The sequence below is a fragment of the Ascidiella aspersa genome, chromosome 7, assembly GCF_963924565.1.
Source record: "Ascidiella aspersa chromosome 7, kaAscAspe10.2, whole genome shotgun sequence".
In the NCBI taxonomy this organism is placed as follows: Eukaryota; Metazoa; Chordata; class Ascidiacea; order Phlebobranchia; family Ascidiidae; genus Ascidiella; species Ascidiella aspersa.
Window position 1 is genome coordinate 4,455,266 of NC_139453.1, and position 20,372 is coordinate 4,475,637.

General features: G+C 35.5%; 1 protein-coding gene across 1 annotated transcript; it reads right to left on the bottom strand.

Moving 5' to 3' along the window:
- Positions 1-1,504: 1,504 nt before the first annotated feature.
- LOC146137332 (sodium/nucleoside cotransporter 1-like) lies at positions 1,505-20,127 on the bottom strand. The gene is made up of 15 exons (XM_083394882.1): positions 19,870-20,127; positions 18,571-18,710; positions 18,413-18,504; positions 17,729-17,918; positions 16,298-16,439; positions 14,713-14,904; positions 13,434-13,575; positions 12,254-12,399; positions 11,527-11,657; positions 10,703-10,871; positions 9,252-9,320; positions 5,800-6,019; positions 4,913-5,011; positions 3,909-4,026; positions 1,505-3,241 (listed from the first exon to the last, which is right to left on the bottom strand). The coding sequence occupies exons 1-15, from the start codon at positions 20,125-20,127 to the stop codon at positions 3,151-3,153; spliced, it is 2,199 nt and encodes a 732-aa protein (XP_083251008.1). The 3' UTR covers positions 1,505-3,150.
- Positions 20,128-20,372: the final 245 nt, after the last annotated feature.

The following is a 20,372-nucleotide window of genomic DNA, read 5'->3' on the forward strand; positions in this document are numbered from 1 at the left end:
CAGTGGTCCCAAAATTTTTTTGTTTTTTTCTTGGCATTTGTGCAAGCCCAAAAACGGAAAACTTCTATGGAATACACTTTTCGGTTAATTTAATCAAGTTGCATTTTAAACAACAATTTGAAATCTTTTAATGGCGTTTTACCTAAACTATTTCGCTCCAACATTGTCCCTAATTAACCAAAATTGACTTGCGAACCCGAAAATGATTTATTGAAATACTGCCAAAATTATTATTTGTGATGCACTAATTCAAGACAAAACCATAGATATAAAAAATACATAGATATCTTACAACAGTCCTGAAGTGGGCTGATTAGGGTCACACCGACGCCAACCTTACTTACTTTGGTAACACTACCTTGGTAAAAAAAAAACGATTTACATTGCTATGCTAAATCCGTCAATGTAATTGTTTGGCACTAATTTCGATTAAATGTATCTTCTGTTTTTTACTGTCTTTAATAAACTGAACTTTTGATATGATTCGAGTCATTTGTTCTTTTTTGTTCAGATGGTAGAATCGATAAAAATATACGATAAACTATAAAGGATTTAAAACTGCGCAAGTGCTGGTAAAGGAGATTTTGAACTGACTATGAATGTCAAATATTTGGTACTGCTAAACTTCTTATTGGCTTTACTGAGAAAAATAGCTGCAATGTCGTAAAATAATTTCGTTTGGTCGATATAATTAATAAATCTCAAAACCAACAAGGTCGTGTCGAAACGTCATTTTCAAGATGTCGATTTACTCGACCTTTTTGACTTTGAAATTCATTATCAAGCTACTTTACAGATCCATGCATAGTGACCTAATTTCGTTTGGGTTCATTTAATACAACCAAGGCACGTAACGAAAAACAAGCACGTTCCAAAATAATAAAACGCCGACCATTTTGAAAAACAATGGAACTTATCTTAAGCAACAGCTGCATGCTACCAATAACACAAGAGTCATTTAATTTTGCACGAATATTCTACATGAAGATAGCAACCCATTGAAAGAATGTGGTGGGATTTTTTATACAATTTGAATCATTTACAAAACGCACAAAGTTAGCACGTCAAATTTGATACAGCGAACAGCAACTGGAATAAATTAGGTTTTGGTACAATTTTGCAGCAATAAAAACGCTTTTTTGCCCATATAAAGGTAATTATGGTAAGATATAGCTGTATTTTGGCATTGTATAGATTCTACGGGAATTGTATTGTTCGTTCAGCAGTTTTGGATTGACATAAAAAAAAAGGTAAATATTTTAAAATGACGAACTAAGCGTAAAACACTCAAAACTGGATTAAAACGGAGGAAATTAGCAGAACAACAGAATACTAAGATTCTGTAAACCTTAATTGTCAAAATCTGATATCTATAAATCATTTAAAAACGACTTAAGTTGTACGTAGAAGCTGATAAAACTGATCTCTATAGTAATATAATCATCAAACCTTAAACGCAAGTACGCTAGCATTGGTGTTTATACAAAATTTCGGAGGAATATCAAGACCAACTGAGTGACACTTTTATAGCGAGATAACAGCAAGAAATAAACGTGTAAGAGGGTGAGCGTACAAAGCATGAAAAGACCATATGCAAACGGAATTGCTCATCGCGTGTAACGTAATGGTTTGGGATTGTCATCGCTTTGTAATGTATGAAAAAATTAGCATCGGAAAAAACGTACAGAAAAAAACAGTTGCTCTTTTGAGATGACATTTAAAGTAATTGCGCGCTTGAAATAATTGGTAATTTACAACAGAACTTCGTTGCGTAAAATTTTTTGAGCATTATGGTTGGAGTATATCAATGCCCATGCAGACGTAGGTAGCAATTTGAACTTAAAAATGTTAGCTTTGATATTTTTACCTGCTTTAAATTGAATTTAAGTTTAATATTTTACTTTTGGAATAGTCTGTATTGAGTTGATGTGTAAGTTTTACGTGACGATAACCAAACTAACAATCTAATTTCCAAGTTTGGTCGTTAAATTTCAGAACGCATATTTCGTGATTGTGAAAAAGATTCGTGACGTAACCGCTTTCTCGTGATGTCAGTATCGCTGTTTTTTTCGTATGACAGTGAAAACAGGGAAATTAATAGCGGGCCTGGTGCATGCTGTTTATAATACGACGCAAACACAAGACGTTTTGACATAAACAGTATAATTAAAAGCAATAATAACAACACGTACATAATGTTAAAACAGTAACGGAATAATACGAGCAACCAACTAAACCGAAACCAGTAAAAATCGTTTTTAAACGAAGCCTAAAATAGCAGTTAAGCGTTCGTCTAACATTGAAGAAAAACCTAAAAAACGCAAGCAGTCATGTAACGCTTTCTATACACAGGATTCAATAAACACAACTTTAATTTCACGTGAAATAAACGACGCACGAACGTCTGCGGTACCATGGGCACGAAATTACCTTCGATCAGTTTATTTTTTTAATCTAACGCCACACTTGTCACCAAATAAGTAGCAACAAAAAAAATTGACTCAAAAGTAGTTGCTGTACGCCAGCGTCTGTGGCATTTACGGTTGCCACGCTAATTTACCAAAGAAATTTATACTTTCTTTTAAATAAAGTTTTATGAAATAAAATACTTTTCGAAAACAAGCAAATTCATAGGTTTTCAGGGACCTAAAAATGTATCACTAAACGTGTTTTCACTATAATTCGAAAAAACAGTATAATGTATAAATTCCATGTTTAACACACTAACATATAGTTTAAAATTTGTTTTAATATACAGCACTTAACACATAACTTAGGCTGCACATTAAATTAATTCAAATACCATTCAAACCAAATTGAAAAAACATTAGGTTTTTCAAGGGCTTTTACAGATGTTTTTAAAGGCTGTGTGGCAACCCTGGAAATTATTGCGTGACAAATTAGGATAGGCGAAAAATTGAAACCCCATAACCTTAAAGCTTTGTTTAAAAAATTAAATTGCACCTCCCAACACTATTCAGAGCATCCCTGTGTACGACAAAACGTTTTTAACTATATCGTGGCACGACGCGGAGAAAAAAAGGATGAAAAAAGCAAACACAGCAAGATTTTTACTCGAAAGCAGGGCGAAGGATCGAACCCGGAACCCTCGGAATTCACAGTGGCCCACAATGCGGCCGTACGTGGATGCTAGCAACCCAGAGAAGGCGTACAGTATGATAACAAAGATGAGTTGAGGTACATTCCACTGCAGCAATTACACGCAGCTTCAATGGAAGTTCTGCGAGAAAAAAACAATCCGATAAAAATATATGTAAACCACATAAGTGTAAGGTGCAGCAATAGACTTGCCAATAGAGCCAAAATTGGAATCCAAAAGGATTTTCAATAACCCTTGGAACCACTGTGCTAAGTGTATTTTTCGCACAGTGCGATTTTTTCTTGTTTTTTTTTTATATGATGGGATCCCTTAGTTTTAAGGAAGCTAAATGTTCGCTTGGTGAAAAAGTTTGACAACCACTGGTTTAGAAAAGGAGTTGGAAATTAAAGCAGTCACTTCGTATGACTATCTTGACGACTTAATGATATTAAATAACAAGATTCCGCAAACAGTGCATTAAATAACCAATGTGTGTCACATTAATTGAATGTCACCAATTTTGCGCGAAAATCATGGCGCGGGTAGCGCATTAAATCACAAATAAAAAAATAAAAAGAAACCAAATAAACTGAAGTAAATCCTTTTTCTTCCCTGTCGAAAATGTGGCACTAAAAATAGACAGGAGAAAAAATTATAACAATTCGGACAAAAACAACATGTGTCTAAAAAACATTTCTAAAAATATTTAAAAAAAATATAATTTCTCTGCTGATTCGAAAAAATTGTGCCGACTTTTTTTTAAAGTGTAAAAGCTCAAAATGACAACACTGGGCAAAACACAACTTACAGGTTTGTTCCTTCCAGGGTGAGACAACACTGCAGCAGCCGGTCAGGTTCGGTGTTGGTCCAATTCGAAGTGGCAAGAATATTGTCGCACACGATTGGCCTCGGGACGTACAGGAATCCTAAAGTACGTTTTAAAATATTTTCAAGCATGATGGTTGGAGGTTGTAGTTAGACGCAGTAAGAATATTAAAGCCCATACAGATGTAGGAAGCATTTTGAAAACGTTTCGACTAAATCTTAAGGTAATGGCTAGGGGTATTAGTTCGACGTAGAATGAATATCAAAGCTCATACAGAAGTAGGTAGCATTTTGACTGTTTCGAATAATTCTTCATACATGTTAAAAATGAATAAAGAGATATTAGAAACGTTGAAAATGCTACCTACTTCTGTATGAGCTTTGAAATTCATTCTACAACCTCCAGCCATTATCTTAAAATTTATTTAAAACGTTCAAACTGCTATTACTTTTGTATGGTCTTTGATATTCTTGTTATCTTAAGTTCCAGTTGTAGCTTATGGTGTGATATGAATGAGAGGGAGAGTAGAAAGAAACAAATGTCCGATAATTTTGAATTGGACTGATACGCGGTAACAAGTCGAAACATTTTTTGTTTAATACCATGGTGTGGTTCTTACTTTTTGGTAGAATACGTTTAAGTTGCTAGTCATGTTTGCATTTATTTGCTTTAGTATATTTATTTATTTTTTAAAAACCCTATACATTAGTAGTTGACATATAGCAGTGTTTCACGAGGTTGGGTCTCTGACTGCAGTTGTTCACATTGCTACATTTACTGAGATTGGTTCTGACTTCTGAGCAAATTACGGAAGCAATACAAATACTTGGTTTATAATAAATAGATTTGATTATTTTAATGGTTTTCTATCATTTTTGTATCGTTTACTTTACGCTTACAAAAAGTCCAGTCGCCAAATCTACACATGCAGTCTTTGGATCGCTGCATAATAGGTTTGCAGATGGACAAAGTTTACGCAGTCTTACCGGCCACACAAGCGTTGAGCAGACTGACAAATATTCCACCGATAAGCGCTCTTATGATGATCTTTGCCATCTCACTTTGACGCTGGGGCGCCATGCTGCCTGCAAGTTTGATAATAAACAACTGTTTACCTTTATTACTAAACAAAATAAAAATGTTGGGTTGATTGCCTTGTGAGATAGTTGCTTAGAAATGAGGTATTCCTAAAGTTTTCTCTAAATTAAACAAATAGTGTTGTATTCATGTCCAAAGAATTTTTTTTTCTTTTTTTTAGTTGTGCTAATTCAGCTACCTGTTTCAAGTAAAAAATATTACAAAAATAAAAAACAAGCAAAAAGTAAACTTTAAAACTGTTTTCTGAACTACAAAAGCGAAATAAAACCCCTACATTAGACGGAGACATACAGTATATGGCTAATATTGCTTAAAAAAATGATCTGTCAGTAAAAAGTTAAAATTTTAAAAGCCAATTTCATACAAGTCTGGCATATTAACAAATCGACACACCTAAATAATAGAAGAAAAAAAACATTAGCACCAACTAGAGACATCCGGTAATGTCGGATCGCTGCGATACCTTATACCAAGTAGTAGTATCGGTACTCGTCCGATACCAGGGTGGTATCGATGCCGATCTGATACCAAATTGATTTGTACATTACTGCCAAGTTTTGCGATCTAACGTAAGACGAAATTAAAACTAAAAAATCAATGGGTTTCGTACTACAAAATCCAATTTCGGCGTTATAACCTAAAAACCATTGCCATTAAACCTATCGATTTAATTTTTTGGATTTTCGGCAATAGTAATGACGTCATTTAATATCGGAATAAACGTCAAGTATCGGGCATTCCTGACTTCAGAAAAACAACAAAGGGTCATTCTCACCCAAGCCCCCGAGCATGATCCCGAGCGAGCCAACGTTGGCAAACCCGCACAATGCATACGTCACAATGGCCTCTGTTCGCTCATCAATCCAGAGCACCTCCCCAGATATTTGGTCAACACGTGGAATTGTTCCATTGTCTCGGTTGTCGATGAGAGCAGCTAACTTCTCGTAAGCGATGAACTCGTTCAGGAAGACCTTGGTACCGACCAACTCGGCTGCCTGCAATAAACGTGAACAAGTTTGAAATCAGTTGTCGGCAAACTTTAAAAATACTCTTTCAAGAACTATTGAAGGCCCACCACGTAAAACTTTTATGACAATAGTGAAAACCCAGTAGTTTTGTTTAGGGGGCTTGGAACCTTTTAGTCCAGTGTTTCGCAACCTTTTTTGTCTTGGGGCACCCTATAGCAATTATAAATAGCGGCACCCTTGCATAGCGGCACCCTTGCTCGTATTTTGCTGGATGGCAACTGTAACCTTACAATAAACGAGATTGAAACAGCACATTAAATGTGCAAGAAGGTTAAAAAAAAACTTTTCAATCTTTTGCACGTTTATCATACACAAAAAAATGTATCCAGAAGCTTACCGATAGCGCAAAAATTGGAATCCCAAAGATTTTGAAATATCTCTCGGCACCATTGAGCAATAAACAATTTTGCTAAGCTGTGGACAACATCTTTGTTTATACATTGGCGTGCGCCTAAATGGGCAAACGAAGGCTTGTTTGCCTTGAGCTTCAAAAATGGCACCTCAGAGTGCCGCGGCCGCACTGTTTTAGTATGATCACACAAAATTTTACCAGAAAACAATTATTCCTAAAAACACCTGTTGTTTCGAGCGCAAATATTATCTGAAATCCAGTCTAATAGCACGTATCTGTTTCAAATAGGCGAAACTTCGATTGAAAGAATACGTGACGCATGAGCCATATATATATATGACTGTTTTCACAATGGCAAATAATTATTTCCCAACCAATCGTGAAGTGTGTTGCTATACCTAGAATTATCCGTAGTGGCAAGCAAAGTCAATATTTGAACTTACAGGGTTAATGGGCTGTACACTAGGTTCATTGACTCACTTATTTAGGCCTACTGAAACGATTGTAAGATTGTGAGTTGTTAGTTAATAATTTTAATTTAGTAGTTAACAATTTTTTAACGCTGCTGATTGTGTTCAATGTTTATGATAAGGTTAATTATATGCTTGCGAGTCACGACAAAGAGTGACCTGTCTATAATTTTACAAAGCTACTGAGCTGGCGCGTCAATGACAAATGTGGAATAGTTTAAACCGTTAACTTGCGCTACGTTACTGCCAAGCTTATGATCTCCAGTATTTGTGATTCTAATATTGTTGAACGTTGTCGTTGCAAACAGGGGGTCGCTTTGCAAACTGCCATATGGGCGCCCATTTTTACAGCATAATATTAAATAAATTGGAAAAAAATAATAGCTTTTTTATGCCACAAAAGTTTGGCAAGCGACCAAATGAAATTAAAAACGCAAATTTTATATTTTTTGTTATCTTAACATTAAAGTACTTTAAGTTGACTGCAACTTACTACCTCGCTGCTTCTTACCAAGCTGCGAGCAGAAATGTAAAACTAAAAATGCAAATCCTTGTTTGAAATTCCGGATCATATTGTTCGGAGGTTGTAGTAAGACAGGTTAAGAATATTAAAGCCCATACAAAAGTACATAGCATTTTGAAACATGTTTGAAAGTGAATGGGTTATTCGAAATGTTCAAAATCTAACCTACTTCTCTTATGAATCTTTGTTTGAAAGCATATTTGTCTAACTTTTCTACTTTGACCTGATGAAGCACGGTTGTGCGAAAGTATTTAATACAATTTGTCGATAAGAGTGCCACCTGATTTTCAGATTCAAATTCCATAAGGTCTGTAATAGTCTTACAATATGTTTGAAATGCTTCGAGAGCATAGTACGCTCAAAATCCTAATAACAAAAAGTTTGATTCATAACAACAAAAAACATCGACTGTCAACTTGCGTGTTGCGTCACAGTGCAATTGTTTGGTCACAGGAGGCGGACATTCATCTAATTACGCATTTCAATGACGAGTAGGTTTGCATAGGGGCGTGTCAAAAGTAAACAGCTCAAAGTTCAATCGCCGTCTGTTATAAAACAATATTCCACGTTGCAAAGAATCCGGTAAGGCCGTGTCGATAAAAATAGACAATAATCAGGACAAAAATCAATATTTTTGTCATTAATTTGACAATAACGTGTCTTTAGTGAATCAATTTGACAAAATCGATGCCAAGTTCACTTGCTTGACTAAATACGTTTTTCAAGTGAATTAAATTGCCGAAAAACTGGTCTTTAAAGCATGAATTTGAGCAAAAAGGTATTTAGGCGCGGTATGTGACTAAATACGGCTTTTGAATGCATACCTTTGATCAAAAACTAGTATAAGTGCACTAATTTGACTAATTCGACCCAAAACTGATATTAAGTGAACAAATTTGTATAAAAACTGGACATCAGTAAAATAAAAGGGGGTTAAATAGGATCTAAGAGCTTTAGTCATTTTACTTGTTTTAAAATATATATTATCATACAGACATTTCCGTTAAAACCACCAAACACTGCCCAGGCGTGTATTTACCTTAAAACAAACATTTTTATTGCGAGCATGTCCCATTTACAATGAGCGCTCGTAAACATAAACTTAAGCGCTTTGCTAAACACTAAAACACGTATAAACTGCAATAGCTGCAACTGCAGGTAACAAGCTGCAATGTACAACTATGTACTGGTCCACAAACACCAATAGGAACGTATATTTCCCGTTTTAAATACTGTAGACAAAATTGTTTGTACTAATTGTAAAATGGGGTTTCTTAAATCGTTACTTTCATTTTTTTAATAATAAGATGTGCAATTAAACCAATTTTATGTGAAGTTTAAAAAACTAGGGTCGTGACTCGTGCCTTTTGGATTTTTGTTTGAGACGGTCCAATACAATACAAAATTCCAATAAGTTTTTTTTGTAGTATGGCCCGTTTGAAATGAGTAAGACGCATGCAGTTAAATCACTAGTTCGAAATTTCGATAACCACGTTTTTATTATTTTCATGATAAGGAGGATTTTTCTGAATTTTAAATTAATAATTGAGAGGTGGAATACCTTGATTTTATTGTATCTTGGCGATTAAGATTTATCTTTTTAGTAAAAAACATTTTGTAACGGGGTATTTCTGATTTCTTTAGTTTTCTTTTTTTACACTGAGATGTGTAATTAACTAATTATACCTCTATTTTGTTCAAAGTTAAGAATTTTGGGTTGTGCTAGTGCCTTGTGGTTTTTTAATACAGCGGCCCGAAAGACCAATGCAATAAAAAAACTGCCAACAAGTGACCAAAAAACCACAAAGTTAGGTTTCAATGCTAAAGTTGTTGATCTATCACCGATTACCTCACCTTGAAACAGTCTGCCCACTCTATTCCCATCAGGTAAGTGACAGGCATGAAAACGTACGAGCAGATCAGCTGGAAAATAAAGTACATCGACCGTTAGCAATGGCAATGCTTTGTTGTGAATTGTGGTGAATATTTCTTAAACAATTGAATAGGCCAAAAAACAAGTGTCCATCAATTACTTGTGTTAGAGACACATTAAGTTTTTGGTTAACGTTTAAACAAAGCTACAAAAAGTTAACTAAATGATTCATAAAGCAAAAACAATTTACGTTAGAATCTTGGTTCAATAGTTTTGTGGAAATTAATACAGTTGCTTTGCCAAATACACTTCATAAAGAGAACACATTGTAACTATATTAGTTAATCTAGGTATAGTCGCATTTCTATACAACCAGCATGAATAATAAAGCTTAGAAGGGCGTATAAGTGCTGCCTGTATAAACAAGCGATGCTGGAACGAGCAGACCTTGTGAAAACAGTTCCAGGTCACCTTAACCGCAATGTGGGTACGTGGTTGTACAGCTGTATGTTGCGCTACAGGGAACTGCTACTGACGTCTGTGCTGTGTTAGTTTGCTTGCCATCAATTTGGTTTATTGATATTTTATATTTTCTTTACTTCTGGGTAAAAAAGCTTTGGGTTGAAAATTTAGTTTCTTTTTTATTCAATCTCAAAGTCACAGTTTTAAAGATATTTAATATTTTCTTTACTTCTCGATTAAAATGCGTTTGGTTGAAGATTTACTCGATTAAAATGAGTTTGGTTGAAGATTTACAAAGTTTTTATTTAATCCTGAAGTCACAGTTTTAGAATATTTTTTTCACTGTTTCAAAATCTACCTTAAATTAACTGTTTTTAAATTTATCAAGAAAAACACGTTTTAAAAAAGCATTTTTTATGTAATTTAATGTTTACGGTTTTTAGATCTGTGGCAAATTTAATGTTTTAAATGTACCTGACCATAACTAAGTGTACCTGAGCAGACTGCTTAAAAATCGTTCTTTCAAACACCGTTTTAAAATAAATCCCTCGTAGTAAAAGTATCCAAAAGCAAAAACACAATTTTTTTTTTAATTTAATTTAAAACCGCTATTTTGAATCTTACCTAAAAGTGACAATGCAAAAACCTAACTCAAATTTAATGTTTCAAACTCGAGCTTGTATGCAGCATTTTAGGTTCTACTCCAAAGCCATGTTCTATTTATCTTTGTTAATAGCCGTATTTGTCTATTTTTAAATATGGATTAAGGTGGAACTGGTCAAGGACCAACTGTATTAAAATCTTGACAAGCTTTCGCACAACCGTGCTTCATCAGGTCAAAATTAGATATTGTTAATGCTTTCATTTATACTTTGAGCTGATGAATTAGGTTGTGCGAAAAATTAACAACATTACAACACACTTAGTCGTTCATAAGTGCCACCTGATTTCAAAGCTTTATTAAGTCTACCTCAAAGCTGAGTTGTGGAAAGTCGAGGAGACCTCCAAACCAGCCGAGGAATCCGTTGACGGCAGCAAGAAGCGAAAGGAAGGCAATCAGATTTCCACCGATGTTAAGCACAAGAGGAATGGCCTGTGAAGCCCCAACGAAAGCTGCCTCAATGATGTTGCGTTGGTCGCTGTTGAAAGATGTTGGTCAGGTAAGTAAGCGTATAAAGCAGGCTTAATAGGACAGACTTGGACGACTCGTTTTGTTTCAGTTAAAAATTTTTAGATAGATTAGAATGGGCCAATTAGATTGGAATTAGAATAACCGAATTCTTAAATAAACGAATTTTACCAAAAATTTGAAATAGAATTACATTTAATTATTTACAATCAATTTAATTTAAATCGCAATTTTTTAAAATGCCCGAGTCTGGTTGGCACCAGGAAGCCACAGAAAAACACATTGGCTCGAAACTTTTTTTAAGCTAAATTAAAGTACATTTGTCACAACTGTTTAGCAGTTTTTATTTGAGCAATTTAAAATTATTTCGTGCTAGAGCAGACAAAATTTCAACTTAAAAAAAATGGGCTCTGGCTCCACAACAAAAATTGTCACGTTTTCCAAATTGTTTTTAGCTGTACTTGGTCAAACTTGAAAAACTTTGTTTATTAGCATTCTACAGCGTATAATTTTGCCTCGAACAATATCTCATCAACCAATGGCTTTCGGATATTTATACTTCTGGTCAACCGTAAACTTTTTCTTTTTAGTAACTTAAAACACCGGTTTAAAAAAATACCGGCCACAAATTTGTAAGCATCACAAAGCTTATAAAGTTCTCTTACGTTTTCTCCAGCACAAGTCCCTCATAGGTAGCAAACTTGGACTTTTTCGTCTCGGGGTAGATCAGCTTGGAGACGGCCAAAGCACAGGGGGCTGCCATCACGCAAGCAGTGATCACGTACACAGCTTGAATCTGTAAGAAATAAGCGTATTTGAATCAGTTGTGACGACAAACAGAACGCAGAACACAACTGTGACACGGTTAGGTTGATAACTGAACCCCTATAGCACGTTTTGAAATATGCCGTCTTGGCGAAATCTATTTCTCTTAGATTCTATAAATGGCTAAACAAAGATCTGCGAGAATTTAAAGGTAACTTATGTCATATAAAAGTATTATGCGGCTAACGTTTGGTCGCCAAAATGTGACACGACGGGTTCTTAAACTGGGGTACGTGGAGCCCTTGGGGTTCCGTGAAATAACTTTAAGGGGTACATAAAAGCCTAATTGAAATTTTGGTGTATATTTAAAAAACAGATTGTTGGCGTAACTAACGTTTAATGACGTAACATGTAACGATTAATGACTTAAAGTATAACTTTTAATGATGTAACTGCTGAATTGTAACTTATGATTAGTAACGTATCGTAATACCACTAACTTGTAGTATACTACGAACGTAGCCTAATACCACAAACATATCGTCACGACAAACGTATCGTTTAGCACAAACGTTTTGTAAAATCAAAAGGGACAAACGTATGGTTACAACAGAAACATTAACGTACCCCGAATCCTAGGTAAGCTCCCAGCACGCTTCCTGCGATTGTACCGAATCCACAAACCATGACAGCGTGAAGTTCCGAGGTGGTAAGGTCGTCAATGTAAGGCCGGATCAGTAGAGGAGATTCGGTTTGACCAACGAAGATGTTTCCTGCAAAGAAAAAACGAATAAATATTATGGCTTTGTAAAGCTTGTTACCATTGATTTGGAACTGCTAAACCTTTGGTGTAAACTCAATAAAAAACATTATTAACCACATTCGGCTTTGTTCACATTAAAAGCAGTGCTTGTTAATAAATAATACACAATTTCATGTGGCAAAATATATGGAAATTGATCACCTGGACGGCAAAGAAAAATGTTCATCAATCAACTGAGGGAATTTTTAGACAACAAAACAGAGAATATATTTGAACTGGAAGGAATAGACAACTATGGAGAAACCAGTGTTTCATGGCAGCCGAAGCCTGGTTCAGGCATGGCACTACATGATGATGATGATGATGTTAATAAATAGGGCTTAGAAAATAAGGTTTGAAGTTGAGGAAACGTTTGTACTAGTGCTAGACTGTTCGACAGTTCAAGGTTGAAAAAAGCAACATTTTTTCACAGAATTGCAAAGTTTGGAAACGATAAAACCGCTGGCATTCAAACATGTCAAGCAAACATAGAATTAAATACACACCAGTTTTTTGAAAACTGATAAAATTATGGTCAAGTTCGGTATGAAATATTTTGTCTAAAATGTGCTGCGAAATTTTTGGATTTTTTTTGGTGTGTTGCAAGCCAACAAAGTTAACTGGTAATGATAAATTAAGAATAAGGTAGACATATTTCAAAACGTTTCCCAAACGTCATAATGAAAGCAGACGACAAAAATTGTACGTCTTGCATTAAATGAATAACGTTTCTTTAGAACGACTTAAATGGTATGATGTCTAAATAGGAATAGGTTATCAAAACTACGCTAAATATACTTGAGACTTCATTTCATTTGATATGTTTTGAACAGAAACAGCAAATTTCAGAAGGTTGTTTGATTTATGACGTACATTTATAACGTCATCACAAAAAAATTCTTGCCTAAACTGATCCATGCGAAGCAAAAATTTTTTTTAGGGGTCCGCGGTAAAAAGAGTTTAAGAACTCCTAAATTAAACACAGTTAACTGAATATTATCTCACCTGCCGCCACCATGGATTCGGTAGCCGAAGTATTGAGTGAGATCTGCATCAACCAAGCGATCTTGAAGATGAGCCACTGCATTGCTCCCAGGTAGTACATTATCGAGATGAAGGCGCTGAAGTAAAGGACGATCGGCAGAACCTGAAATAAATCGGGATTAATTTCGAGGGTTATAGCGTTAAAAATCTGAAGTATACTTTCTGGGTCACTTGGTCAGGCGAACATTGGCGCCGGACGTGGGTGTGCAGAGCGTTTTTTGACACCCTGAATTTCTAAAAGGGCGTCAAAACGCCCTGGAATTTGACCAAGTTATCAATTCGTTTGCAAAACTACTTCCTGTAGCTCAGTTTTAGTTCGCTAAAAGTGTTAAAACGTTCCCTGAATTACCACGTAGGCACGATGCCATTGAATCCCCAAAATAGACATTTTAATTTTACGTAATTGCAATTTTTCCGTTTTAATGTCAAATTTTGCCGATTCCAATAGAAGCATTTAAAGCCTGAAGGCACCGTAAGAAAGTTACGCTATGCTAAAAGGTTTGTTTCAATTACAATGAGCAACACTAGCCGTTATCCAAGAGCTTTCACATTACTTATGTGATTAATAATCATTTTTGCTCTGGTGAGAAAAACACGCCCCAAAATTTTAAAAGTTTGGTGCCTATGCAGATGACATTATACTTTTCTAGAAAAGAGGCTGTACACCGGATGCCTTTAAGATACTAACCGAATAAGTAGCCCAATTGTGTCTCTACTTCCATTCTGAGTCTGTGTAGCTCCGTTGGTAGAGCGACGGTCCCGGTGTGACCAGAGGTCGTGAGTTCGAACCTCACTGCAGGCTAGTTTTATAACGTAGCCTTGCTTGCATAATAATCGATTGACTTATTCTGCTATGTGTTCTTACGCTTCCTTGAATTTTAAAATCGAGCTCAAAATTAGACAATAGTTTTGAGAAACCATAAAAAAATTCAACAAAAAGAAATACGAATACCTAAATCATATCAATTAAACTAGAAATATTTTTAAAACTCTTTTTTGTCTTGCAAAATAACATAACAACTAGTGCGCAGTGGGATTCGAACTCACGACCTCCGGTCATACCGGGGCCGTCATTCTACCAACTGAGCTACACAGGCTCAAGAGAGAAATTCGAAAAACAGCCATAGCACCATTGCCTGCTGTATCCTGATCGTAAAACTTGCCTGTGGTGAGGTTCGAACTCACGACCGTCTTTTCCCGTAGCTGACAACTTTGTACTGTCCAAACTTCCACAACTTACCTTAAACGCGAAGTAGTGCTCATAGTAGGTTACTCCAAACACGAACTCAGCACCGGCGTCCACGTAATTGATGAAGGTCTGCGCGAGGTTTCCGACCCAGTTGAAGGCCTCGAACCCTGCTTCTGTGCGGAGAATAAACATTCCGAAGCAAATCTGGATGAGAAGGCCCCACAAGACTGGACGCCAGATGACCTGCAAGTTGCACGCGGTGGGTTAAGGTCGTAGGGGGCAAACGTGGGTGTGCAGAGCGTTTTTAGACGCCCTGGATTTTTCGTAGGACGTCAAATGCCTTGTAATTCGACCAAGTTTTCAAATAATGTGCAAATAATTCCTGTAGCATAGTCTTAATTAACCAAAGGTGAAACTTCTCGAATTACTTCGACCAAGTTTTCAAATAATGTGCAAATAATTTCTGTAGCACAGTCTTAGTTAACCAAAGGTGAAACTTCTCGAATTACCATGTATAGACACAAGGTCATAGATTTTCAAAACTATGTTTTTTTTATGTTTGAAGTAATTTTTTGAAATTATTGTTACGATTTGCCAATTTTAGGAGAAAGTTTTTAAGCCGAAAGGTGCGAAAATAAAGTTTAAAGGCGACACTGATTTTTTTATTGTTTCAAAACAATCACGGAACAATTGCTGCAGTGGCTGGTCACAGTTAGTAACTAGCAAGTTCATAATTTTTAGTCAACAATTCGGGGGGGGGCTGAGGGGCCATTTTTTCTGGACTTGTATTTTTTATATTCTTTATGAAACGGTCATTTTGACCGCTCGCGGTAATTATATTTATGACCACAAAACGGGAACTCTAAGTGTTAAAACGTTTCCTTGCAATTAAAACAATCCATCTTATAGGACTTTATAAAGCAGGCGACAAACTCGGCAATTAGAAGCGCAGAGTCACAATTTCAGATTAAGAGGTGTTATTTTTGTTTGTTTTTAGGGGGGGAGGTTGACTACAAGCAGAATTTCCTTAAATGCGTTTGTGTCGCAAATGTAACAGTGCTTCGTAAGAGCAATCTTGCAATTAGACTGGATTTTAGCTTAATATTTGCGCACGAGTTTGTTCGAACATAGCGAGTGTTTTTAGGAACATTGTTTTCTAACGTAACTTTGTGACGTCATTCTAATGCCTTCAATTTCAAACAAAACACAACCTGAATCCACCCCTGTTTTTGTAAGGGTTTTATGTAGCAGGCCTTCAATAGCTCTGAAAAGTAAATTTTTGGGCGACAAAAAGGTTTGCCGACAGCTGCCGTATATAAACGCACTTAAAAAAAAAGGCAGGTTAAATACGAAAAACCGCAGAAGCGTGGTGATACTTTAGCGAGGGTTGTTTTTGCCCGGACGAGCCTAAATAATGAACACTCGCTAATTACTTTATTACTCTAATGCAGAGATTTCGCAATTTTCTTAAATGCATTTGTGTTGCAAGCGTAGCAGTGCTTAGCAGGAGCCATCTTGCAGACGGCAATTGGTCGAAGAAACAGTATAGAGTAATGATCGCGTCAAACTAACAGGAAGAAGGAGCTGTTAAACGATGCGACTTGCATCCTGTCAGCCACATCCCTGGCAAACTTACTCGGTCCGGGTACTTTGATGTAACGAAGAGTCCAAGCAGAAATACAAGGTATCCCGCCCCTGATACGAGCTGTTCTGGTCGTTTCGAAGTATCAAGTGCAATCCAGGTGGCTAGACCCGCTATCACCAGAAGTATGAATATCCTGGGGACAAAAAGAAAGATACTATCAGGGTTGATAATGAATCCCAAGTTTTTGCTAGTCGGTTTCGCTTACGTCAATTGTAAACTCCAAATCGTGATAGAAGCCATTGAAGTCTTAACGGCGATTTTATCTTCTCAAATAACAAAAAAATACAGCTATAGTAACATTAATTTACAGACATTTTTACATAACGCAAGGGTTGAAATTGAATCAAATTTTTTGCCAGTCAAGCGAGTTTCTACCAACCAGCACTTGCCGAAACGAATTACAAGTCTTTTTTATAACCAAGTGAACGTGGCCCAACCATAATGCTTTGAATAAAAACATAAGTGCTTTCCGTATTTTATGTGCACATTTGTATCATTCAAAACTTGACTTGCAAACATGGAATCTGCACTGTTATCAGTCACAATAAAAGATACTTCGGGTTTTGGTTTGATATTAAAAAAATTTCCGCCAGTTGGCGTTTTAGAGAAAAGGGTCACCCACATTCTTAAACTGTATCTCAAAAAATCATGTTTTTGCAAAGATTATTTTTTAAAACCCCAAAACGTAGGGGTTATTTTAGGGTGTTTTGCGAAACCAATAGGGTACTCAAATTTCTCTAACTGAACCTCGAAAAATTCTGTCAGAGCAATGATTTTTTATGTACTTAGAAACTTGGTTAGAGTGTACTTTAAGGTGACAAATTTATCCAAAAGTCTCTTAAAAAAATATAGTTTAAAAGTTACTATGAGTATTTTCAAAAATAAATAGTTGCAGTCCTCTTAAAAAATACCTGTCAAATTAAATCTGCTTAGTTATTTAGGCAGTAACATTAGGACTTTGAATAATATTGTATCCCAAATTATGTTCTTACACTTTTCTGAAACTTTTAAATTAATTTTTAACACTACCCTAATTAAGATTTTGTGTTACATATGTTTTCTATATTTTCTTTCAGGGTTTATAGGGTTTTTGTGTTACTACAAAAAAAACAGAAAAAAAAGTGCTCAGAATAATAAACTGGTTTGCACCTACACAACTGTCTACAAAACTATTTCAATAAAAAAAAAACAAGTAATAATAAAACTATATGAAATATTTCATTTTAATTTTATTTTGTAGTCATCAAAATAATACATTTTTTTACTCCTGTAACGGTTTACGACATACACATTTTTTGCTTATTTTGTATAAAATAAATTGAATTTTGGGGCTATTTTACCAATATACGTGCCAAGGGGTATATTTGACACATAGGCCTACTAGAACCTAAAATCTCCTTAAACAGTTCAAATTTTACCCACCATTTGATCCAGTACATGTTGCTGCCAAACCAATTGAACATTGGTTTAAAGACAAACCAAATACTCTCTCCAAATCGATCTCGAATTTGCGCGTAGATGTTATAACCAACAACAACACACCAAATGACAAGAAGGGGCATTGCACGGCTTAAATTCCTTGTGCATGCCACAATCATGTAGGCTGTGATACCTTGGGAAAAAATGGAAAACAATTGTGATTTTTGAAGCATAATGACTGGAGGTTAAAGTTTGAGGTAAATATATAATAAGAATATTAAAGCCAATTCGGAAGTAGCTAGCTGTTTGTGAACATTTCAAATTTAATCTTAACATAATGGGTGAAAGTGGTGGTGCAAAGTAAAATTAATATCAAAGGTTCAAATCCCATACAGAAGTAGGTAGCATTTTGTAGACATTTGAATAAATCTTAAGATAATGGATTCAGATTGAAGTTAAACATAATAATAAAGCCCGTACAGAAGTAGGTATCATTTTGTGAACGTTTGGGAAGATAAGATAAAAATGCTGTAAGGAAATATAAGGGTTAGCAACAGTTGGTGGAGCATCAGTTTATTTAGATAAAAAAACAAGCGTTTAATGGTTTTTAAAAGAATCAAAATTTTCAAAAACCACACTTGGGTAAGATTTAAAAACCTGCTGCCACAAACACAACACTTTTCCTACCTATAAAGAACAGCACTCCTAATATCTTCAGTATAATCTTCATATTGGTACTGAAGAACTTCGTTGTAAGTCTGACCGGTTCTGTGATGAAACTGCACAAACACACGTTTGTTTTTTAAACACCTGCACATCTCCTTGAAATTTCCAGGTGACATTACCGTAAAGGAGAAGTGCCAGAGTATTCCAGTTCTTCGTATTCCCCGTCATCTAGTTTTTCCTTGAGAAAGTCGTCATTCGACGAATCCGGCGTAGACATCAACTTTTTCTGGCTGGATCCAATGCCATTTGAGTCATCAGACTAAAAATAAAACAAACTATGCAAATATTTCAAGTATAAAAGAAATTAACTATAAAAGAATTGACCCTTTTTTGCAACAGAAACTTGTAAAATTTATAGAGCACAATCTACGCATTTCATACTTACTATAGCAAACTGTTATATTAAAATGAGTATTTTTTAACCAGATTGTCTTTATGCAAATTCACCAAACTCACAACACTTCTACTTGACAATAACAACTACAACAAACACAAATAAGCAACTTTTAAAATATACCAATTTCACAAACGCATGATGATTTTCAGTCATTTTTTCGAAGCCAAAGGTTCAGCAAAAGTCCTGAACTGTTCCCCACTCGAACAAAAACACTAAATGCATGACAAAAAAGGGGTGGGGCAACTAGTGACCTGGTATGGCCTTTTTTCCCCCACAAAGTACAAGTATGTCTTAAAACAACAAGTTTATTATCTATTGCCTCAAGTGGGTAGATTGGCTGAAGAGCAGTGGGTTGACATGACAAGGATGTACAGGAAGGTAAATGTTTTGGTTCGCCGTTTGTTCAAAAAACGGACGAAGAAACTGACAGCTCAATTTTTCCAAGTTAAGCCATCAATCAATCAAAATTTTAACGAGGGAAGCTTCTTTAGGAAGAAGAGTTTCTTTAGTTTTAAACTTAGTTCAGTCAGTCTACCAAAAAGCTATCAGAGTCGGATTTAAAGAATGTGACATAATCATTGGCCAGTGCCAAACATACTGTAATGTTCCTAGATTTTGAATTTAAAGTAATATTTTATTAAATCAAAACTACTAAAAGGTATTAAAGTTTGTTTCATCAAATTTTTAAGTAAATCAATTGAAGATTTATCTGTAGTTACAGAAGGCTAATGTTCAGTACTGTATATAATTTTTTTTTTCAAATCTTAGCGTAAGGTGAAATGCATTGATGCAGAAATTACCAAATGTTGTGTCCTATAATAATTTACAATGAAAATATTAAGGACCAAAATACAAAAGTTGTCTATTTTGTCGAACCACTATAGAAAGTAAGGTAAGTGTACCCGCAATTTGTTTTTAACAGACACCACGATTTTTTTCAGCCGTGCAGTGACAAGATCTCCTTAAGATCTATCGTACTTTCCGGACGAGAGTTCTAACAACAAACAAACTGCTTTCCCACCCTGTTTGATAAAAACGATGCAAATCCTGACGAGTTACTGCTGCTACTGCCATTCCTATCTATGTCCACAACACAGTGAGAGGTTTTCCCGGCCGGTAGCAGCGGGCAGTTGGAGTCGTTGAGGTCGGGTTCTTTACATCCACAGAGTTCTTCGACCCCATGAGCCTGACAGGCCGATTTACAAAAGTCTATGCTGCAATTTATGCTTCGTCTGTGGGAGGGTACTGGCCCAGATAGATGACCGTTTGGAGCACTCATGCTGCTTTAGTTTCAGGTATTTTCGGTGATTTTTTTTAAACCCGAGGAGGTCACAACTAGTTTTTTTTACAATTTAAATAAAGCAGCAAAAAATGGCAAGAAGTATCGACACTATCTAAGGCAAGAAATATCTTGTTTACTCTTTCATGCAACAAAACTTCAGAAAATACAGATTTGTGTTAAACTTATCTGTTCAATTACTATCGTGTTGCTATTTTATAAATACCTTGCTGTTAATGATATCA

Coding starts and splice junctions, on each gene's coding strand:
- LOC146137332 (XM_083394882.1), bottom strand. CDS start 20,127: ATGAGTGCTCCAAACGGTCATCTATCTGGGCCAGTACCCTCCCACAGA. Junction 16,440..17,728: donor AACATGTACTGGATCAAATG/GTGGGTAAAATT, acceptor TTTTGTCCCCAG/GATATTCATACTTCTGGTGA. Junction 13,576..14,712: donor AGCACTACTTCGCGTTTAAG/GTAAGTTGTGGA, acceptor GATTTATTTCAG/GTTCTGCCGATCGTCCTTTA.